Source organism: Osmerus eperlanus, chromosome 9 (assembly GCF_963692335.1).
Source record: "Osmerus eperlanus chromosome 9, fOsmEpe2.1, whole genome shotgun sequence".
In the NCBI taxonomy this organism is placed as follows: Eukaryota; Metazoa; Chordata; class Actinopteri; order Osmeriformes; family Osmeridae; genus Osmerus; species Osmerus eperlanus.
In genome coordinates, this window is record NC_085026.1 from 17395944 (window position 1) to 17416371 (window position 20428).

At 49.5% G+C, this 20428-nt stretch overlaps 1 protein-coding gene across 1 annotated transcript; it reads left to right on the forward strand.

The window, feature by feature from the left end:
* The first annotated feature begins 10849 nt into the window (after positions 1-10849).
* On the forward strand, positions 10850-20098 carry LOC134026682 (G patch domain-containing protein 2-like). The gene is given in 9 exon segments (XM_062469575.1): positions 10850-11044; positions 11661-12470; positions 17557-17618; positions 18362-18472; positions 18475-18513; positions 18615-18694; positions 19503-19561; positions 19838-19877; positions 20000-20098. Coding segments are annotated over 8 exon segments (1293 nt in total). The 5' UTR covers positions 10850-11044; positions 11661-11667.
* Positions 20099-20428: the final 330 nt, after the last annotated feature.

The following is a 20428-nucleotide window of genomic DNA, read 5'->3' on the forward strand; positions in this document are numbered from 1 at the left end:
GGACAGGGAGAGAGAGAGAGAGAGAAGGACAGGGACAGGGAGAGAGAAAGAGAGAGAGAGAGGGACAGGGAGAGAGAGAGAGAGAGAGAGAGAGAGAGAGAGAGAGAGAGAGAGAGAGAGAGAGAGAGAGAGGGAGGAGGATTGGGGGGGATCCAAGTACCTCTCAGAATAGGACAGGACTGAGAGAGGATTGAAATGTACGCATGTGATACCCAAATGTATTCATAATCATACACAAGAGGTTGACCTGGATAATATCTTGTCATGGTCATGATTTTCATCTGTGTGAGAGAGAGAAGATAAAGAGAGAGGGAGTAGAAAGAGGAGAAGGGTTTTCTATCAAACACATTCATTCTTTGTCATTCCATGAGCGATGTCACATGAGCTGGAAATGCCAATGAGGCTGTGTTTGTGTGTGACTTGTGTGTGTATGATGTTTTTTCGCGTGATGTGTTTGCGTGATGTGTCTCCTGTGATGGGTGTGTGTGGGACAGGTTTGTTTGCACACAGACTTCAGCCACGCTGTGTGGACCTGTTAGGATTATGTCACACAGGCTCAGCCGACGCAGACCCACTGCGCTGCGACGAAGCGCGCCCCCCCCCAGCCACTGCAACGCTCATGTGCTGCAGCTGGAGGTATTCAAGCACTCAGGAAAGTCTTCACACACTTAACAGGTAAGATAACCGTTCGTTTCATAACTCTTCAGATTTGGTATTGGTCTGTTCAGCAAGAGAAACATGAGTTTCAGCTCTAGCTAGAATATCCAGTCTCTCTGCTGGACCTCTACAGAGCCTGTCTCCAGGAATGTAGATGGGCCCGGCCCAGCAGGAGGCTTGTTAATGAACAGTACAGACAGATGAGGGGGCCTGTTGCCAAGCAGGTTGCCTGAGCTGTATTACTGAGCCTGGGATAGGGATGGATATCTGTCCATGTGCCAAGGGACCATAAACTTGGCAGCCCCACCACATGCCGATAGTACACTACACACACCTGCCTCAGGATTCCCCTCAACACACACTTAGGCACTGAATCACTCGATCTGACAGATGGAGTCTGTGATAGTTACAGCAGTCGTTCAGTTCGAACTTCATTATTAAAAAGAGGACATGGACATGAACACACCGAGAGGAAATATGGATTTTTTCTGTTATGAAACAGAAAGAATTGTGTCGCAGAAAATGTTAGTTACATATCTGTGAAGACATTCTGGACACTTTTTCAACCTAGTCAACCTAAAGTGCTTCCTGTTAATCCTGTACACGTAATCCCATTTGTTCTTTTGGGCTGAGGTGATATCTTTCCACAACTTAAACTGATTGTCTTTATCGTAAACACACGGTGAGATACTGATATCAGCATCCAGTAAATGTGATTCATCAGTGGCTGTCACGTCCTGCTCGGCCACGCTTCCACGGCCCTGTTACCACTTCTTAGAACGCCGCGGCGTGATTGAAAAGCTCGGGGCGCCGCGCGCCGGCCCGGCTGATGTCAGGCTCCTTGTAGGGGCATTGGGCATCGCACAGGAAGTGACTCGTCACCAGGGGCCCTGTGATGTCTCTCTCCACTCTCCAGATGGGCAGGGGAGTGAAGCCAGCGCTCCCTGGCGGTGATCAATCACCCCCAGCACCAGCACAGCGCCGTGGAGGAGAGAGAGAGCAGCATAGATACTGATCCTTATAAAAGGCTGTGATGTATTAGAGCAGATGAGCATGGGGCCCCTCTGACACATGATTGACAGCTCATTTGACAGCCCAGGGGAAGTGTGCAGGGAACATACAATCTAATCAATGTTGGAGAGGAAGGGGACTGTGGTGAGAAATGTCCTTTGTGGTGTGTTCTCCCTCTGAGACAACCTGGATTCCTTTGGAGGTTTGTGATGTGGTTGGCCCTTAGCCCTTAGTCCTCAGCCCTTAGCCCTTAGCCCTTAGCCCTTAGCCCTTAGCCCTTAGCCCTTAGCCTTTAGCCCTTAGCCCTCAGCCCTTAGCCCTTAGCCCTTAGCCCTTAGCCCTTAGTCCTCAGCCTAGGAGAGATGCTAACAAACAGTGCCAGGCTTTCTGCAAACAGTGAATCTTGTTTTAGATGGAAAACAACAAAGTCTGAATCCCTCTATAAAGCTGTAGAGAAGGTGTTTTGGGTCGTGCATCATCAGTCAGGAGACCTGTAGGACTTTCCAAGCAGGTTGTTTTTGTCATTCAATCTCCTCAGTGCACCGACGAGGTGCCCCTGAAATGGGATAGCCACGCAAACACACATAAATATTAAGTGTGAGGATAGGAGATCGTTTCTTCTTCAAAGCTCATGCCTCTCTAACTCTCTGTATCTCTCTCTCTCTCTCTCTCTGTATATATACACTGTATATCTGTCTCCCTCCCTCTCTGCTGTAGCCTATCAGGACAGCCCAGAGGTCTCTGATTCTGCCTCTAACTGTCAAGCATGTTTATACTCCCTGCCATGTTGTTGTCAGAGAAAGGTCAAATTCGCCTGTTTCACAAACAAGTAAGATGTAGTTCTGTCTCTCAAGTGGGCTGCACATTTATACGTGTCATTGTTAGGATTAGTTTAGATGAGACAAATTTCTTCTCATGAATTTCTAAGAAAAGATCTTGCATGGCATCAGGTTGCCTTGGGATGTCAATGTAGCTGCACACTGTGTAATTTCTTCCACAGTAGTTTAAGGTCACTGAAGTCGTACAACATTAGTTAATTACATAAGAAATGTAAAATTATTTCACCAGAACATTATTAAAGCTCAAGAGTCTAACATCTCCCAATGCGCCTCTACCATGATCAATCATAGAGGAGTAATTAGCCGTTTTACAGCTATTAAAAAAGACCCTCTCCCCTTTTCATTATATCCAATCTATTTTCATATTGTCATTGTTCATGATTCTCTTTTACAACCTTTGAAAGTTCCTTGAAAGTTTGAGGCTTTGAGGCGGCGGACGTCAAAGACGGCTCTCCTTTTTTTTCCCTCGACTGCCGCTCCGCCCGGCGCTCCGCCCGGCGCTCCGCCCGGCGCTCCGCCCGGCGCTCTGACAGGCCTGACGCTGGCCTGGCTGTGGCCCTCTGACAGGCCTGACGCTGGCCTGGCTGTGGCCCTCTGACAGGCCTGACGCTGGCCTGGCTGTGGCCCTCTGACAGGCCTGACGCTGGCCTGGCTGTGGCCCTCTGACAGGCCTGACGCTGGCCTGGCTGTGGCCCTCTGACAGGCCTGACGCTGGCCTGGCTGTGGCCCTCTGACAGGCCTGACGCTGGCCTGGCTGTGGCCCTCTAACAGGCCTGACGCTGGCCTGGCTGTGGCCCTCTAACAGGCCTGACGCTGGCCTGGTGTGTCACTCCCTCTGTGACACCCATCCCTCGGACGCAGGAGGAGGTGTCTGTCACTGACCAGCTGACCCCACCCTCACATGTGCTACCTCAGCTCATCCTTTTCCAGCTTCTCTTCAACGTGCGTGTTCTCTTCTCCTTGTCTATCCTTGTTTTTCCCTGCCTGCCCTCTTCATTCCTGTGCCCTGCCCTTCCCTCCTCTCTTCTCCTCTCCCCTCCTCCCCTCCCCTCCTCCCCTCCTCTCCTCTCCTTTGTCTCTTTGTCCCTATGTTGTCAGCCCTCTAGTGCTGGTGTCCATATTTCCCTGCTAATGCTGAGGAAGGCCCGCGAACGTTGATATCGTCTAAGTGATCATTAAAATTTATGCGGAGCTGACTTGGTCCAGCTTGCTAGGCCGCTCTGGCATAAGTCATAATTATGTGATGACAGTGAGAGAGGGAGCGCTCGTCCGGGCCGGTTAAATGATATAATTAGCCCAGTAAGAGGTGAACGCTCCAGATTGGATAAGTTATTAAATGTTTGGATGAACCTGGGCTCCATTTCCCTAACTATCGCCCTCCCTCCCTCCCTCCCTCCCTCCCTCCCTCCCTCCCTGGGCCATTAGCAGTTATGTGATACTGTCTGCTGATGGAGCAGTGGACGGTCGCTGGGGGTAAATTAAGCCTGACCAGTGGTCGTCTTGTAGACAGGCTCTTAGAGGATGGCAGCCACTGAAGGATGCCGTTGGACCAATGAGAACAGGACAGCACTGAGGATTGTGCAACTGCCAGAGCCCTGCGTTTACAGTAACGTGAGCTTGGCAGTGTTGTAAACAAAAAATTAACCGTGTGCCCTTGGCTCCCAGACGGCACGTTCTGACTGAAGGTAAAGATCACAGCGTTGACGCACTTCCTTCCTTGTCAACGTCGTAGCTGTGCTCTCACTGCGGAGGTCGAAGAGTAAGACAATGTGCAGTAACACGTCAAACTGCTCAATTTGTCCGTGTTTAAGCTGTAATGGAGGAGGTCAGACTGGGCCTGGCAGTCTGACTGCTGCTGGGCCTGTGAGGCTCTGAGACACGTGTGTGTGTGGGTGTGTGTGAGCGTGTGGGTGTGTGAGCGTGTGAGCGTGTGTGTGTGTGGGGGTGTGAGAATGAGTGTGAGTGTGTGTGAGTGTGTGTGTGGGTGAATGTGTGCGTGTGAGTGTGTGTGAGTGTGTGTGTGTGAGGGTCTCACCGAGCATGACTGTGTGTTATTCACACTGACGAGTTCCGCTGTTCACTGTCACCTCTCGTTGTGAGAGGAAATAAGCTGGAAGAGGGAGCTGTGAGCAGGGGGGGCGGGAGGGCTGAAGGAGGGCTCAACGACTTCAGCCCCCCTTCTCCCCCTGACCCCCCCCCCCCCCCGCTCTCCCGCATGCCCCTGCCTCAAACACAACATTCATTAACTGCTGTGTTGGATTGTTTTCACTACGATCATCAGTGAGCATCGCGAGATAAGTTAATCCCTGACGACTGAGCGTGTTTCGTCGCACATTCTTCCAGACAGGCGAGTGGGGAGCACCAGCTGTGTGGGAGGACTCGGTAGGGGCGGGAGGTGTGCTGGTGTTTGATTTGCTGTGAAGACTCTGCGCGGCGGGACCCAGCACACTCCAGGTTGGCTCAGTGGGCCTGGGGAGAGCGACACTTCCTCTCTCTGTCTCGTCCTGCGGTGCGCCTGGCCAGCTCCGAGCTGAGCCGTGAGCCCGTTCCTCATCACCAGAACCAGCCAGCGTTCAGCGCCATGGGCAGGGGGAACCAGGCTACCTGTCTCACCCCTTCCTTCCCCCCACTCCTCCCTCTCTCTCCCCCACTCCCCCCCCCCTGCCTCCGCCTCCTCCTCTCTCCCCCTCTGGCCCCTCTCCAGAGAGACAGAAAAAGCCACAGTCTCGTCCGCCTCTGATTGTTTTGGTTCCTGCGAGCAGACGGATAGACTCTGGCCTTTAACAAAGGAAAGAGTGGGAGCTCATCTGATCGCGCTGCCCTGAGGACTGGCCTGGCCTGAAGGGTAGTGATTGGAAAATTACAGGGCTCCTCTGGAGGGACTGTGGCCAGTCACAACCAGACTCTTGTCTGCTCAGGCGAAAGTCCATCTGTTGAGTGGCCAGCCACACACTTAGATAGTAGAATCCTAGAAGTGGAGTTGATTGGGTGTGTCAATCGATCCCAATCTTTGTCATCATTTAGCTGCCGGTCTTCCAGTGTTATTTCTGTGACAAAACGATCAAATGTGAACACTGTAATTAATGTAGAATTGGAAGACCAATGTGGAATCAAAATGATCCGAACGTTTGAACCTTTTTGCATGTGGATGTCATATTTCAGATCCTTGCTGGAGTTCTTCTTGGTGTAGTTGTGTGTACAGTTTAGAGGGGTTTCCAGTCGCCGTACTTACATGGTCCTGAACAAGACGAAAATCATGTTGAGAAATCAGTTTGTGACAGACTAACAGAGAATACCTGTTGCATGTTGTGTGTGATTATTGTCGTATCCCATCGTCCCCGACCCCTTCACAGGAGTGGTTCAGTCTAAGTGATTACGATTGGGACGGAAGGAGGAGTAAAAACAAGGGCCTTGTCAGCACAGGCCCTCCATCAGATTTGAAGTCAATTATGGACTGATTGCGTGTGTGTGTGTGTCCGCTTGCCTCTGCGTTGCTCACCAAGGGTTTAGTAGTGCTACAGCCCATCACCATGACTGTGATCACTAAACTCCTCTCTCCCCTCTTCAAAACCTCTCTCCATCATCCCTCCAAAATCCTTATTTTTTCCACTGCCTACTCTTCTCTTTGTCCATCCATCCCCCCCACCCTCGCTCTCTCTCTCAACCCCATCCTCCTCTCCCTCCCTCTCTCTCCCACCCCTCTGCCTCTCTCTCCTCCTCCTCACCCCATCCTCCTCTCCCTCTCTCTCTCACCCCTCTCTTTCTCTCTCCTCCTCACCCCATTCTCCACTTCCTCTCTCTCCCACCCCTGTCTCTCTCTCTCTCTCTCTCTCTCTCCTCCTCCTCACCCCATTCTCCTCTCCCTCTCTCTCCCAACCCTCTCTCTCTCTCTCCTCCTCACCCCATTCTCCTCTCCCTCTCTCTCCCACCCCTCTCTCTCTCCTCCACCTCACCCCATTCTCCTCTCCCTCTCTCTCCTACCCCTCTCTCTCTCTCTCTCTCTCTCTCTCTCTCTCTCTCTCTCTCTCTCTCCTCCTCCTCACCCCATCCTCCACTCCCTCTCTCTCCCACCTCTCTCTCTCTCTCTCTCTCTCTCTCTCTCTCTCTCCCTCTCCCTCTCTCTCCCACCCTTGTCTCTCTCTCTCCTCCTCCTCACCCCATTCTCCTCTCCCTCGCTCTCCCACTCCTCTTCCCTGGCACTCTGTCTGCTCTTCCGCTCACCCCGGTGTTCGCAAATCACTTCTTCCCGTGTCAGCAGGTAAATTGTTTTGTCCTCTCATTCCCTGCTTTCATTACCTTGTGTAAATTAAGCGATATGTCGTCCACCGGTGCGCGCCAGAGCACCCAACGCACCAACGCCAAAAATCATGAGATTTGGCATAATAAATGAAGATAAACTGGCAGTAGCAGCGCTGCTTCTCCGCACGCGTTCGCCTTCATTATTCGCTTAACTTGCCGGAGAAAATGACTTAACCCTGACCTGTGTATTACGTCCCATATTCACTCCAGATAAAAGCCTTTTTACAGCGCACAACAATTTATATTCCGCCAAAGAGCCTGCTTTTCTCTGTCAGTTTTCCAATCTCAGCTCCTGAGCACACGTCATTAAACTTGTCTTGCCTTCCTGTGTTTGTCCATCAGTCCTTCCTTTTACATAAAATCTGGCAGCATTATTCTGGGATTTGATGGCAGCCACTCATTTTTTCCCCTTGGAATGTTTGATTGGAAGAAATATAGCCGAGCTGATGCTATCTCCTCTCTTCTGTGGAATCATACGCTTGATGAAATAGTGTTCCCCCAGCAAGAATAATAAAAACAGACTTGTGCATTACAGGGGGCTCTCAATCTGCCAGCTCGGCTGGAGCAGAGCGGAAAAGCCTCCCCCTGCCTTCTGACAGATTTTTATAGTTATCCCACCAGATAAATGGAAAGGGGTTGACCAGGCTAGAGGAGGCCTAGCAGCAGATCTGAAGAGAGAAGGGCTGGCCATCACTGCTGGTTGTGAACCCCCCGCAAGGCAACCAGGGGCCGGTCACAGAGATATTAGGTCTCTCGCCCACCCTCTCTCCTCTGCTCATCCCTCCCAACACATGTGTGGCCAAACAGAGGGCCGCGGATTAAAAGGCCGGCTGTAAATAATGTAAACAACGTCCACAGCTGTCAACAGCTGTTTTTGAAATTTGAATAGAGACACAGCGTTTTATGTTGTGTGTATTTTATTAGGTCCTGTTTTTTATTTTTATTTTATTAGTGGGTTGGACTCCAGATTACCCTGAGACTCTCTCAGGCTGGAGTGATGGGGCTTTTTCATCAGCAGCTACTGTCATCGCTGTAGCCAGAGGAAGAATACCTACTTATCCTCTCGACTGCTTGAAGAATCAATCATGTTCATCGCACAGTCTCTGGCAGACATCGCTGGCATGGCAAGACTGCTTTTTGTTTGCCCTGACACATGACTGAGATATCAAAGGGGCGAGATAACGAATCGAATGACTGCACTGAGCCTGGGTCCGCCCCTCAGCCAAATTGACATGTCAAACCTGCCTCGTTTGGGCCGAGCTGACATCACTAACCGTGACAACAACGGCTCTGAAACAATGGACAGGGGGGGTCTCCAGGTACACAGGAACAACAAACTGTCTGAATAGCTTCAGAACAAAACCGCGGCAACCATGGACCTCCGCTGGCTGAGATTATTTAGGAGATAGATCTCGCCATCTGGGGACAACAAACAGTGACGTAGGAATCCTAATGAGAGTATTCAGAGGCTGTTTATTGGTCTGGTTTTAATGTTTTGTGTAAAAAAAAAAATGTTATTTCATCAATATAGACCCCCAAAAAGGGGTTTCAGTTTGAAGTGATAGAATCATGAGAACGATTTTCTTTTATGAGACTTGATCCCACCTGGTCAATAACATGAAATTGGCCTTCATCCAAGAATCTGACCCAAGGGTAAGAGAGTGTGTATTTAAGTATGGTGAGTTGTGGAAAACAGGACATTTGATGAGAGAATACAGCTTGAAAACAGAGCTGCATATTCTTACTGTGGCAGACAGGAGAGAGACACAAAGCCTCTTTACTCATTTTTTTTTACCGTATGAAAGTTTCACAAGGTCATTGGGAGAGTCATGTTAACGCAATACCCGAATACAGATTTGTTTCCTTGTTCTACAAGTCACGACGCCCCCAGTCTTTAAGCGATCATTATTACCATACAAATAGACAGATCTATTTAACAACCCCCTTTTTATCGCATAACACTTATTCTTTAGTGTGCCTCCCTGAAAGCCATTGAAATTCAGCTCTCTTTTTTGCATTGGGAGCGTCTGAGCGGTTGATAAAGGCTCGGAGAAATTGACGAAGCAAGGCTGACATCTTCTTAAGAGATGATAGCAGAGCCAAGTCATATAGGATGGAGAAGTAACTCTCTTCACTGATAGGTAGCTCATTTCTGGTGGCCGGGAGTGGTCTCCCTGGTGAGTCTCTGCCCAGGAAAGATAGCTCACTCTGACTTTATTCTTTATTTATTTCTCAATCCCCCTTTTTGCATTTGAGTCAGTTTTTTTGTTGTTGCTTTAATTAGCTGCATATTTTCCTCAAGAATTGATGAGAATCTTGAAATTTTGATTTTGAGACAAAATGCTTAATCACAAACTCTCTTTTCATTTGCGTGAAAGGAGCAAAATCAATTACTTTTATTAGACAAAGCTGATTGCAAATGAATAGAAGTGGTGGCATTTTCAAACAAAGGGCCCCTCTGAGGTTCAGATAAGTGTCATTATCGCCCCTGTAGTAAGAGGACATGTGGTTTAGGTTATTAAATAGTTTGCAAACATTTGCCCTCTCACCCAAGCACCAAGGGAAATAGTTTGAGTTCCCAAAGCTTGGCATGAATGTTAACTTCAAAATAAGAGGTAAAAGTGAAGCATGTTCCTTAAATACCAACAATAACAACTCCAAACGGCAACCATGATATACCTTCATCAGTCATCAGGGAAGTGTCTATAATTGGGGTAAAAAACAGCAGAATTACTTAAAAGTATCACTGCTTTGACTTGTTTAAGACATTGTTTTAGTGACTGATATCCTGTAAGAGACATTTGTGTTGTGAATAATTTTGATTATAAATTGCAGGAAGTGTTCTTATAGACTATTTACTTCCCAGCTTAATCAAGCATGCACAACTCCTATGGAAACCAAGCTTGGCGCTTATTAAAGACTACTTTGCTATCATATCCCACACATTCTATACAAATCCCTTTGAAAATAATTTATAAAAATTAACTTCTCTGGCAGAGGGCTTGTTGAAAAGAAGAATTACATTGAAGATAAAACACTTTATCACCAGTGAAAGACTAGACAATATACGTAGAGAAATTGGGAAGATGTGAGAAACAATGAATATTAAGTGGCTTAGAAGCTGTCCTGTAGACTAAATTGAAACTGTATGTCCTGAGGGGGCAAGGTTTCCAAATTGCTAATTACTGCTTCTGAAAGGGGACTATTTCTGATATGTTTGCTTGTGAAAGGCTGGTGCTTAATGAAGCAATGGCTACGTTTCTTTAAATTCCCGGATTCAGCCTTCTCCCCAGACTGCCTCCAAGGCCAGAACAATGGCGGGCCCCAGAGCCAGGCTCTCCCCCGGGCCCTGGTGAGAGGAGGCCGGGGGCTGGGTACTGAGGGAGTCACACGCCACGCTGAAATATGGAGGGGACAGATAAGATGGCAGAGCCACAGAGAGACCCTGTCCCAACGGCCCAAGGGGAAATTTGCAGTTATTAAGAGGAAGATGAGAGATTAAATGGCTTTTGTACTCGTTTTCAGAGTTTTTTTCTCTCTTCTTCATTATTTAGGCTGGCTTCATCTGAGAGATGAAAGGAGTGGTAAATGACTTTTTGCTTCATTCAGCTTCACATTGGCATTCAGGCAAACTTTCACAATTGGACCGTGTCAGACATTATGAAAACACTCATTTGTATTGTTTTAAAACATGAACATAGTGTTACATGTAACTGACGATCAAAGTATTTGTTTTACACATTATCAGAATAATTATTAGTGGTAGTTATAAGTCATCATAAATATCTGCTAAAAATGACTAAATGTAAATACGTTTAGCTTATGGTATTGATCAAGAATCATAATAATATAGAACCTTATACAGTGGATATTATAGACAAAGTTTGTCAGAGATGTCAACTTTCCTCTTCAGTATGATAGTAATCTAGTTTTTGTCGCCTTATCGTTCATAAAAACAGCTGGGCGGAAATTACTTCATTGGTGTGACAGCGGGGCGGAAGTACGTCTCTCGTGTTTACAGCTGTAAAAACAAAACAAGCCAAGACTGCGGTCGGTGAGTGTTGAGACAACAGCACTATCGGATACCGTTACATAACACCTATGATATTATTATAGACACGTTTCATGTAATCAACTGTGCATTTCTTTTGTGAAATGGTTTGACAACATGTTACGATGTTTGTTGAAGGATGAATATAGGGTTTGTAAGACTATAGCGTCAAATTAATGTGAGACATGTAAGACATATTGTATTCTATTTCATTGTATTATATTATATTGAATTATATTGTAACATACTACCGTAACCTATTGTATTTTAGCTGTCCTTTCTTCCGTTTTTCCCTAGTTTGTAACGGACCACACTTTGTCTTCATGCTGCTCGCTTTGTCATTATGTAATAGCGCACGTGAGGGCTCGAGATACTGCATGAGCATGCTGTATACGAGATTATGCTGTTCTTATGCGACAGAGCTATATCCGGCTGCAAATACAATAGTGCTACAGAGTGAGAACGAAACACTGCAATGAGCAGCCAATGGTCTGGCAGCCTTGTTGCCTAGCAGAGCAGGCATAATGTGGGATTAGGTATGTTACTTCACTCATTCCAGTTCAGTAGGTGTGACATCACCTGAACACATTACTGTACATAAATTGTTTTTGGATAGCAAACAGTATGATGTACCAGTGACATCCACAATCAAACAAAGTTGTCAGCTCTTTCCCCCCTCTTGAATGCTGTGCCATTAACCAAAACTGCTTCATGTTAGTCGCAGCAGTCTGATGTCAGTCCTTGTTTAGTTCACGGTAGAGCGGCTCGGTAGAGCGGCTCACCAGTGCTCCTCTTTCCCCCAGCAGCAGGATGGAGGAGCTGGTGCAGGACCTGGTGTCGTCCCTGGAGCAGAGCTCTGAGCAGACCCAGCTGGCGGAGCTGTGGGAGGAGATGGTCCTCAGCCCGCTGCAGCAGCGCAGGCAGGTCCGCCGGCGCCGGGGCCGCAAGCGCCGCTGCGACGCCGCCCTCCACGCCAGGGAGCACGGGCGCTGCCTGAGCGAGGCCTCAGAGTCCAGCCTGGACGAGGCAGCCAAGGACAGCCGCGACAATCCAGCCTCGCCCCCAGCCTCAGGTCCAGGCCTAGCCACAGCCCTATCCCTGGGTCCAGCCTCAACACTAGGCCCGGCCCCATCCCTAGCCCCAGACCTATCCCCAGCCCCAGCCTCAGCCCCAGCCTGTTCCTCCACCACCGCTGCCAACTACAGTGACTCAGATGACACGCTGGTGCCCAGGCTGGGGTCCTCCTTCTCCAGCCCCGCCACCAGGACCAGGCCGCCCTCCTGGCCCGAGTCTGACTCCGTCACGGAGAACACGCCCGGCCGGCCGCTGAGGAGGAGGAGGAAGGTGAAGCGCATGGCCTCCGACATGACTCTCAGTCTGCAACAGAAGCTGAAAGTGTCCAGTCTGGAGGGAGAGCGAGGCGGGGGCCCCCGCTCGTCCAGGAAGCTGCGTCTGTCTCGTCTGAAGAAAGGCTCTAACGGCTGGGGGGGAGGGGAGAGGGAGGCCGGGGGCCCCGGGGGGGCCGGCCTCATGCTGGAGAAGTGCTGGAAGGATCGGATCACAAGGGAGGCCAAGGAGCAGAGAGAAGCGTCTGATGAGACCATGTCTGAAGGGTAGGCCTGATATTTCAAAACTTCACTACGCATCGCTAGATTACCGCTTTTAAGAAACATCCTCATGGGCAGGCTAGTGAGTGAAAGAAAAGGGGCATGAAATGCATTTCACACATATAGGCTAATTATGCATGTGACAACAGTAATTATTTATTAAGTATCTGTGTCTTTGCTTACAGTGAAAAAACGTCTATGCACACTTATTATGATTATTATGTCCCTTTTGCCCTTTGTGTGGGAAAGTTCCCAAGGCAGTTAAACCTATGATATAAAAGTCATGGGCATAACTACTATCTGACAGAGGCAATTAACCAAGGCGAAATTTAAAATGATCTACAGTGCCTGCCTGCTTTAATCTAGTTGTCAATATTCAACTTGTCCCCATCTGAAACAGAAAACGGTATCACAATGATGCCTCTCCCTCTTAAAGTATTGGATTGACATGAATAATGAATGATAAGACCCAGCTATCCTCGTCTCCTTCTCTCTCTGTGATCATCAGGGAGGTATCCCTGCCTCTCTTGCCTCCAGGCATCTCTCAGCTCATTATTTCCTTCTAAGAAATATTGTCACAAATAAATAAGTCGCTTGGTGTTGTATTGATTGGTTTTGAGATGAAGTTCTCTCTCTCGGTCTTGGTAATTAAAGCTTCAGCTGTTCCAGCTCCCAGGGTCCCTGTTCTGCTGTGGGTTTTATTCAGCAACAGTAGATCTAGGATTAGCTGCCCATAAGTGACATTGTAACCAATCAATTACCACAGTGTCAATTAATTAGAGTAATGAGTGATAGTTCTAGCCAATGCAGGTGAAGTTGTAAGCTACTGCGGGTTGTGTTGTCCAGTGCTGATTGGTCTGTCTCTGTGTATGTCCAGTGCTGATTGGTCTGTCTCTGTGTATGTCCAGTGCTGATTGGTCTGTCTCTGTGTCCCTCCCCCCTCCTCTGGGAATCCCTCTTGATGATCCCATTATCTCCTGGCCCATAAAAAATAAAATAAAAGTGAGAGACGTCTGTGGTAACCAATAATGGAGAGACAGAAGGCTTTACATCTTCTGGTTTAATTTGTGCTGACCTCCCTGGCCCCTCAACGGTACTTGTTTTCTTACCTTATAGAAAAATCAATAGCCGTTCTGACAGAAAACACCTCAGGAGAAGAAATAAATGGGAACACCGTGGCCCGCTGTCAATCATTTCTCACTTACACTACAGAGCTCTCCTGATTGCAGCTCGGCAACCTGGCGCACTACTGAGCACTGAACAATCTGTGGGTTGAGTCGTGCCAGAGCTGAAGGGAATGGCAGAATGGCAGTTGTGATGGAGAGGGGGAGGGGGGGGGGGTTGACAGTGCTACTGCGACGCTATTTAGACACCAGGAAAAGCTGTGATCCGTGAGTTCCAGTTGAAATGCTGTTTGAAACCCTCTACATCTCCATTCTCTTCATGCGTTCCATTAACCTCCTGGTATCAGCAGTCTGATCTTCTAAATGCCCCTTCCCTCAAGGTCACTGCTTACGTGTGCACCAAGCAGAGCCCGTCTTCAGCCACCAAAGTGCACAGAGAGCAGATGTTTGCTCCTCCAGCTGGGATCTACATCCTTGATTAGACCAGTGTAGCCCTGCTGGCAGGGGGGACACCTGGCACCCATCTGGCCCAGAGAAGAGGCCTCACCTGTGGGTGGAGGCAGTCAGGGACACAGCCTCTGACATCTGGGGCTGAGGAGGGTTGAGGCTGGTTCTTCTAAGACCAACCTTGCCACGCCAAAACCTGACCCGTCAGACAGCCTTCGGTCACGCCCAGCCCTGCCGCTTCGCAATTTGGATTTTTTTTTTCTAAAGTCAGCGAGGAGTTTTTGGGAAGACTGCGTTCCATTTGCCGAAGTTCATTTTAATAAATCTCCGAGACTAATCCAATTACCGTAGCAGAGGGAGGGTGGGATAACCTTATAATCATACGCCATGGAAGAGGGCATGGATTTGGGAAGGGGCGGCTTGTTTGAAGAGCCCACAGATCCATTGTTCTAAGTGCTTTGCCTCCCTCAGTCTCTGCCTCTTTCCTCCTCATCTGGATCACCCAGGCTCAGTGAGAGACTGCTGGCCTGTAATCTCTCAGTAAACTGGCCTGCGTCTCCCAGGAGCCTGGGATTATATCCTAATGATTAGCGGCCGTTTGGAGACTGTGTTTTTGCTTCACCTCTCCAGCTTGTATGCAGACAATGGGGGCCGTACGGGGAACCGATTAGTTCAGCCCAAAACGAGAGGAATGCTGTTCTCGTTTCTTGGGGCACGTGTCGTTTGTCGAGTCAGTCTGGTGTCTGAGTTGTTGATTGTGGTTTTATTTATCGTTCTGATACCTTATGCAACTGACATTTTCATGATTACAAGAAAAGAAAATGGAATTGTTGTGCTCTGCTGTTGTCTGCTCATGATTAGCCTACACAAACGCGGGAACATTTCTCTTGGAAACACAAAGAAAGACCTAATGTTAAAGTTTTCCTGACAAAGGTCATGGCGGATGAAAGACAGAGAGAGAGATGTTTCTTCTGGTCCCAAGAAAAATGGCTACCTCAATAATTCATGGCATTAATTAGGTGGTACTTAATGGAAACGGTTTCACATCGACTGTGGGCTGCTCTCAGCGACATCACATTACACCGTTAATAGGGATAAATACTTAATGTGTGTCTCTAATTAATTGTTTATACCTGTGATTCTTTTTCAAACTTTGCACAAAACCCTGCATAGGAAGTTTCTGTATTTGAAAAAGTGGTTGCTGCTTTAATGCTAGAATCTGTCAGGATGTATTTTTGATAAAGTCTCGTCTTTCTTAATAAATAGTATTTGTTATCACTCTTTGTAATGCATACCCATGTAACGTATACAAATCAAGTAAACACGCTGGAATGAAACCATAAGTGCTTATTGCAGAGGTTGCAGACATCCAGTTGGACTCGCGGCCAGCAGGCATGCCCTCTGCTGATGTGGAGCGGAGAGCTGAACACTCCAGATGCTCTGCCTAGAGTCCAGAGGTGGGGAGGCAGCGGGGAGAGGCCTGGGGAGTCAGGGTCGGCAGGGGGAGGGGGCTGGGGCTGGGGTGGAGAGGGGAAGAGGAGGGGGCTGGGGGTGGAGAGGGGAGGAGGGGGGTGGGGATGGAGGGGGGAGGGGAGGAGGGGGGTGGGGGTGGAGAGGGGAGGGGAGGAGGGGGGTGGGGGGGGAGGGGAGGAGGGGGGTGGGGGTGGAGAGGGGAGGGGAGGGGAGGAGGGGGGTGGGGGTGGAGAGGGGAGGGGAGGAGGGGGGTGGGGGTGGAGAGGGGAGGAGGAGGATCCAGGAGTGCTTGGCTGGCCAGACCAGACATCCTCCAGATTCCCTGGAGAGGTCTTCTCCCACTCACATCTGCTTCCTGGTGTGTGAGGGGAGATGGTGTAGGACCATCTGGCCGGGCCGCTGGTAGGAGCCTCACCGCGCCGGCACGTCTGCAGTACGGCAAAGACGCACAAACGCAAATATCTGACCCCGCCATGCGCTCACCAAGGTCAGTGCTGATCTCTGCAAAGCGACTGTCTGACCCAGCAGCTCTCCCTCTCTCCCCCGTGGACTGATGGCCCTGAAGGTCTCTCTCTCTCCCTGTGGACTGATGGCCCTGAAGGTCTCTCTCTCTCCCCTGTGGACTGATGGCCCTGAAGGTCTCTCTCTCTCCCCGTGGACTGATGGCCCTGAAGGTCTCTCTCTCTCCCCTGTGGACTGATGGCCCTGAAGGTCTCTCTCTCTCCCCTGTGGACTGTAGGCACTGAAGGACTTGTGAGTTCCAAAGGCCAGTTGGCAGGCTGTCTCAGAACGTTGTTTGTTTGTACACTGTTTGTGCAGTTATTCAGAGAGATGCAGAAAGGAGTGCTTCTTTGTTGCGTTCAACCCGTTTCCAGGTGCTGCACTTGGTCTTTGAGGAGGTCCCTTCCGTGATGATGTTTGTCTCTAAAAGCAGCAGAGCAGATGATTGTCCCCTGTTCTCCTGCCTGTGACCTTGCAGTCTGTCTGCAGCCCACAGCCCTCGGTGGCTGAGCTGTGACAGAGGCAGGGTAACCCAGGACAGGGTGGAGAAGCTGGAGGGTGGGGGGTCACTGGGGGTGGGGAGCTGGGGTTGAGGGGGGCTGGGGTGAGGGGGGCTGGGGTGAGGGGGGCTGGGGTGAGGGGGGCTGGGGTGAGGGGGGCTGGGGTGAGGTGGGCTGGGGTGAGGGGGGCTGGGGTGAGGGGGGCTGGGGTGAGGTGGGCTGGGGTGAGGTGGGCTGGGGTGAGGGGGGCTGGGGTGAGGGGGGCTGGGGTGAGGGGGGCTGGGGTGAGGGGGGCTGGGGTGAGGGGGGCTGGGGTGAGGGGGGCTGGGGTGAGGTGGGCTGGGGTGAGGGGGGCTGGGGTGAGGGGGGCTGGGGTGAGCTGCCTGGGGGCGTGTGGAGGGGGGAGGGGAGGGGGGAGAAGGCTGGGTAGGAACAGCAGCCTACACAGATGCTGGCCAGTTGGTGCGTGGACTGGAGGCCTGCCTGTGCTGCCTCCCAGACCGGGGCCCGTCCGGGGGAGGGGAAGGCAGAGGGACGTGGCTCCCCTGTCATCCTCCACAATGCAGGCCAGACTAGATTGGAGCTGACAGCGGAGGATATTCAATTAAACTGTGCATGCCACTCAGTGGCTTTGATCAGAGTCCTTCTCTGTGCCTTTGTGTCGGCGACCAGAGGGTGGAGAGCTCTCTCTCTCTCTCTCTCTCTCTTTCTGTCTGTTGTGGTTTGTGTTGACCTCTAATGCAGGGCTGATTCATTAGAGAGCGATTGAATGTTGTATGTGAAATGTTTGTATTTTTTGGAACTTGGATGTTGATTCTCATTGTTCGGTTTTCAGATGCCCGACCTTGGTTGAGCCCAAACACCAATGTTGATTTACAATGACAGACAGTACTGTACTTTATCTTTTACAGAGCTGACTCAGATGGTGTGTGTGTGTATACACTATACACACACATATATACACAAATACACACATTATTATTGGAGCCTTGTAGAAACTGACATAAGACAGAAATGTCCAATGTTTCTCTCTTGCTGGTTTTGCAGGGAGACCAGCAGTGTCACCAGCAGTGACCCCGGCCTGTTCACCAACGACGAGGGGAGACAAGGTACAGTCTCTACGTGTGTCATCGCACTGTTCATCCAGGTGACAACCCGTACAGGTGGAGGACAGGAGACAGACCACCCGGCCGGTACCAATTGCCAGTCCTCTGAGGGTAACCGGGACAACGGAGTGAGGTTCTGATACAGTGTGCTGGTTGCCGGTCACCCAGGCGGTTCTAATGAGACGTTGTCATGTGGTGTTAATGAGCTCTGAAGCCTCGGCTTCTCTCATTAGCGGTAGTGGGCTGAGACGTCTCCTGATTTAACAGTTGTCACGACACCTGGGAGAGACATGGACCCTGCATGCACATTGCTGACTGACAGGTCTGGGGATCAGGGAGTCTGGTCTAGCTAGGTCTGGTTTAGTCTGGTCTACCCAGGTCTGGTCTGGTCTAGCTAGGTCTGGTCTGGTCTAGCTAGGGCTGGTCTATTCTGGTCTGGTCTAGCTAGGTCTGGTCTGGTCTAGCCAGGTCTGGTCTGGTCTAGCTAGGTCTGGTCTGGTCTAGTTTAGCTAGGTCTGGTCTGGTCTAGTTTAGCTAGGTCTGGTCTAGTCTGGTCTGGTCTAGTCTGGTCTGGTCTGGTCTTGCTAGGTCTGGTCTGGTCTAGCCAGGTCTGGTTTGGTCTGATCTAGTTTGGCCAGGCCTAACCTGGTCAAAAATAACAAATGGTACATGAATTTTAACAAACGTCTGTGTCACTGATCATTGATGCTGTTCCTGACAGCGCTGTCTCTCCTGGCTGTGTGCAGGGGACGATGAGCAGAGTGACTGGTTCTTCGAGGGGGAGTGTGGAGCCGGGATCTCCAGCATGCTGCCCAGCTGGGACTCAGATGCCCCCCCAGTCCTGGAGGATCGCATCCCGCCCCCACCTTCCTGCAGCCTGCACGCCCCTCACAGAGAGGTGACTGGATCCACTCAATGTCTTTTTGATGACTAAGCACCATTGTCATAATGACGGTCCTAGCTAAGGTCCTAGCTGACAGTGTTGTGTGCATGTTGCAGGGTACCAGGCCCGTTTGAACAGGCTGCCTGGCGTCCCTGCCCGCTGCATCAGGAAGGGCCGGAGGAGGCTGCCAAGCAAGGTGACGACATGCTGTGCTCACACCAAAAAGCGAAGCGAATTATTTGCGCGAATGAAGCAAATTTTCGCTTCGCGTTCATTTGTGTTTATTTGCGCGAATCGCTAGGAGCCAACCGATTTATTTTCGTCGTCAACCATGTCCGAAATGACTATTACAAATCCTGTTAGTGTTAGCTTAGCTCTAGTAGCTACCAACCACGCTAGGCTAGCTAAATACTTGTCTTTGTCTTATATTAAAGTGGAAAGACGATGAATGAGTTAATACTTAGCTACAGAAAGCGAGACACTCAAGTTTCTTTCTCGCGGAACAAACTTGTCTTGCTAGACAACAGTTACATTGGAAATGCGTCAAACCGTATTTCCAGCAAACTTGTTAACTATATTTGTCAGTTTCCCAAAAATACATTTCAAGCTTATTTACGTTTTTGAGGTCATATTTTCAGTTAGCAGATGGTATTGTTTGAATCGCGATCCAGCTAGCTAAGAATACTGCCATAGCGACAACATTGTTTGAATCCACTTTTTTTCAAATGGGTTGGTTCTTTACTAATGAAATGCACTGTGAGTAAATGTTTAAAATATCTGTAGAAGGGTACAACTCAAAGGGAAGTTTAAGTCCTAATATACTAGGATCATTTTAACACAGGATTGCCCAATTTCTTAGTTGAAACAGTTGGATCGAACTATGTGAGGCTGCCACGTCACCATTGCTGCCAGTTGCACTAATGGAAATGAGAGAACCTCGTTTCATCCTACTGTATTACAGTGAACTGAAGTATTTTACCTCCATTTTGTTTGGTTTGTTACAGGACAACACAGTTTCTGTGGAGAGAATGAAGCATTTCTCACAGGATCCTTACCAGAGAGAGTGAGTCTGCTGGAGGATGCTCAGGAGCACCGCTAGGTTTATGGAGCCCCTGACTAATTTGTACTACGGCCCCCAAAATCAAAACCATACAGGAAAGTCTGGGTTTTCAGGGCCCTTAGAATCGTCTTAATATTCCCCCCCTTCACGGCACCCCTGAGAATGACACACAGTCTGACAGACAAATTACTGTCGCTTGTGGTGTTGCTGTTACCCTGAATGTGATCAAAGGTGTCTAAATTGTTTCCTGGCTCATGATGATTTATTTTTTCACATCAGTTTTTGGCTGCCGTCCATCGGAACAAGAGACCGGAGCCAGGTGAACAACAGCTCTCAGTAAAAGTCTGATATATAATTCATAAGACTGAAACAGCTGCTTCTACAGTTCTGACACAGGTTGCTCCTCCCTGTGAATAACATTCCTCTTTTGTCCTCCTGCAGTTCATCCCTCTGTGTCCGTTACCTGTGGACATGGTGCCAGACAGCTCACCTGGGAGGTGGCCCTCCCCTGTCTGCAGGAACAGGTACCCCACAGTCTGAAGGGTATTTATAACGTTGGCTGTCTCTCCGCAAGGACAGCAGCGTGAGTCTCCCCGGACTGGGGTTGTGTCGGAGAAGGTTGTGTTAGGAAGAGGGCAGGGCTGATGTGGTAGGAACACTGATCTGACTGTGATAGTAGCCAGACTCTCATCATAGCCTCCTGTGAGACTAGCACATCCACACCGACAAAAAACACTGACACAAACCCACACACACACACACAAACCCACACACATACCCACACACAAACCCACATACACACCATACTTTTTCTCAAGGTTAACTTAGTTTCTCAAATAAAGAAATGGCAGGAGTTTATTATCATAATGC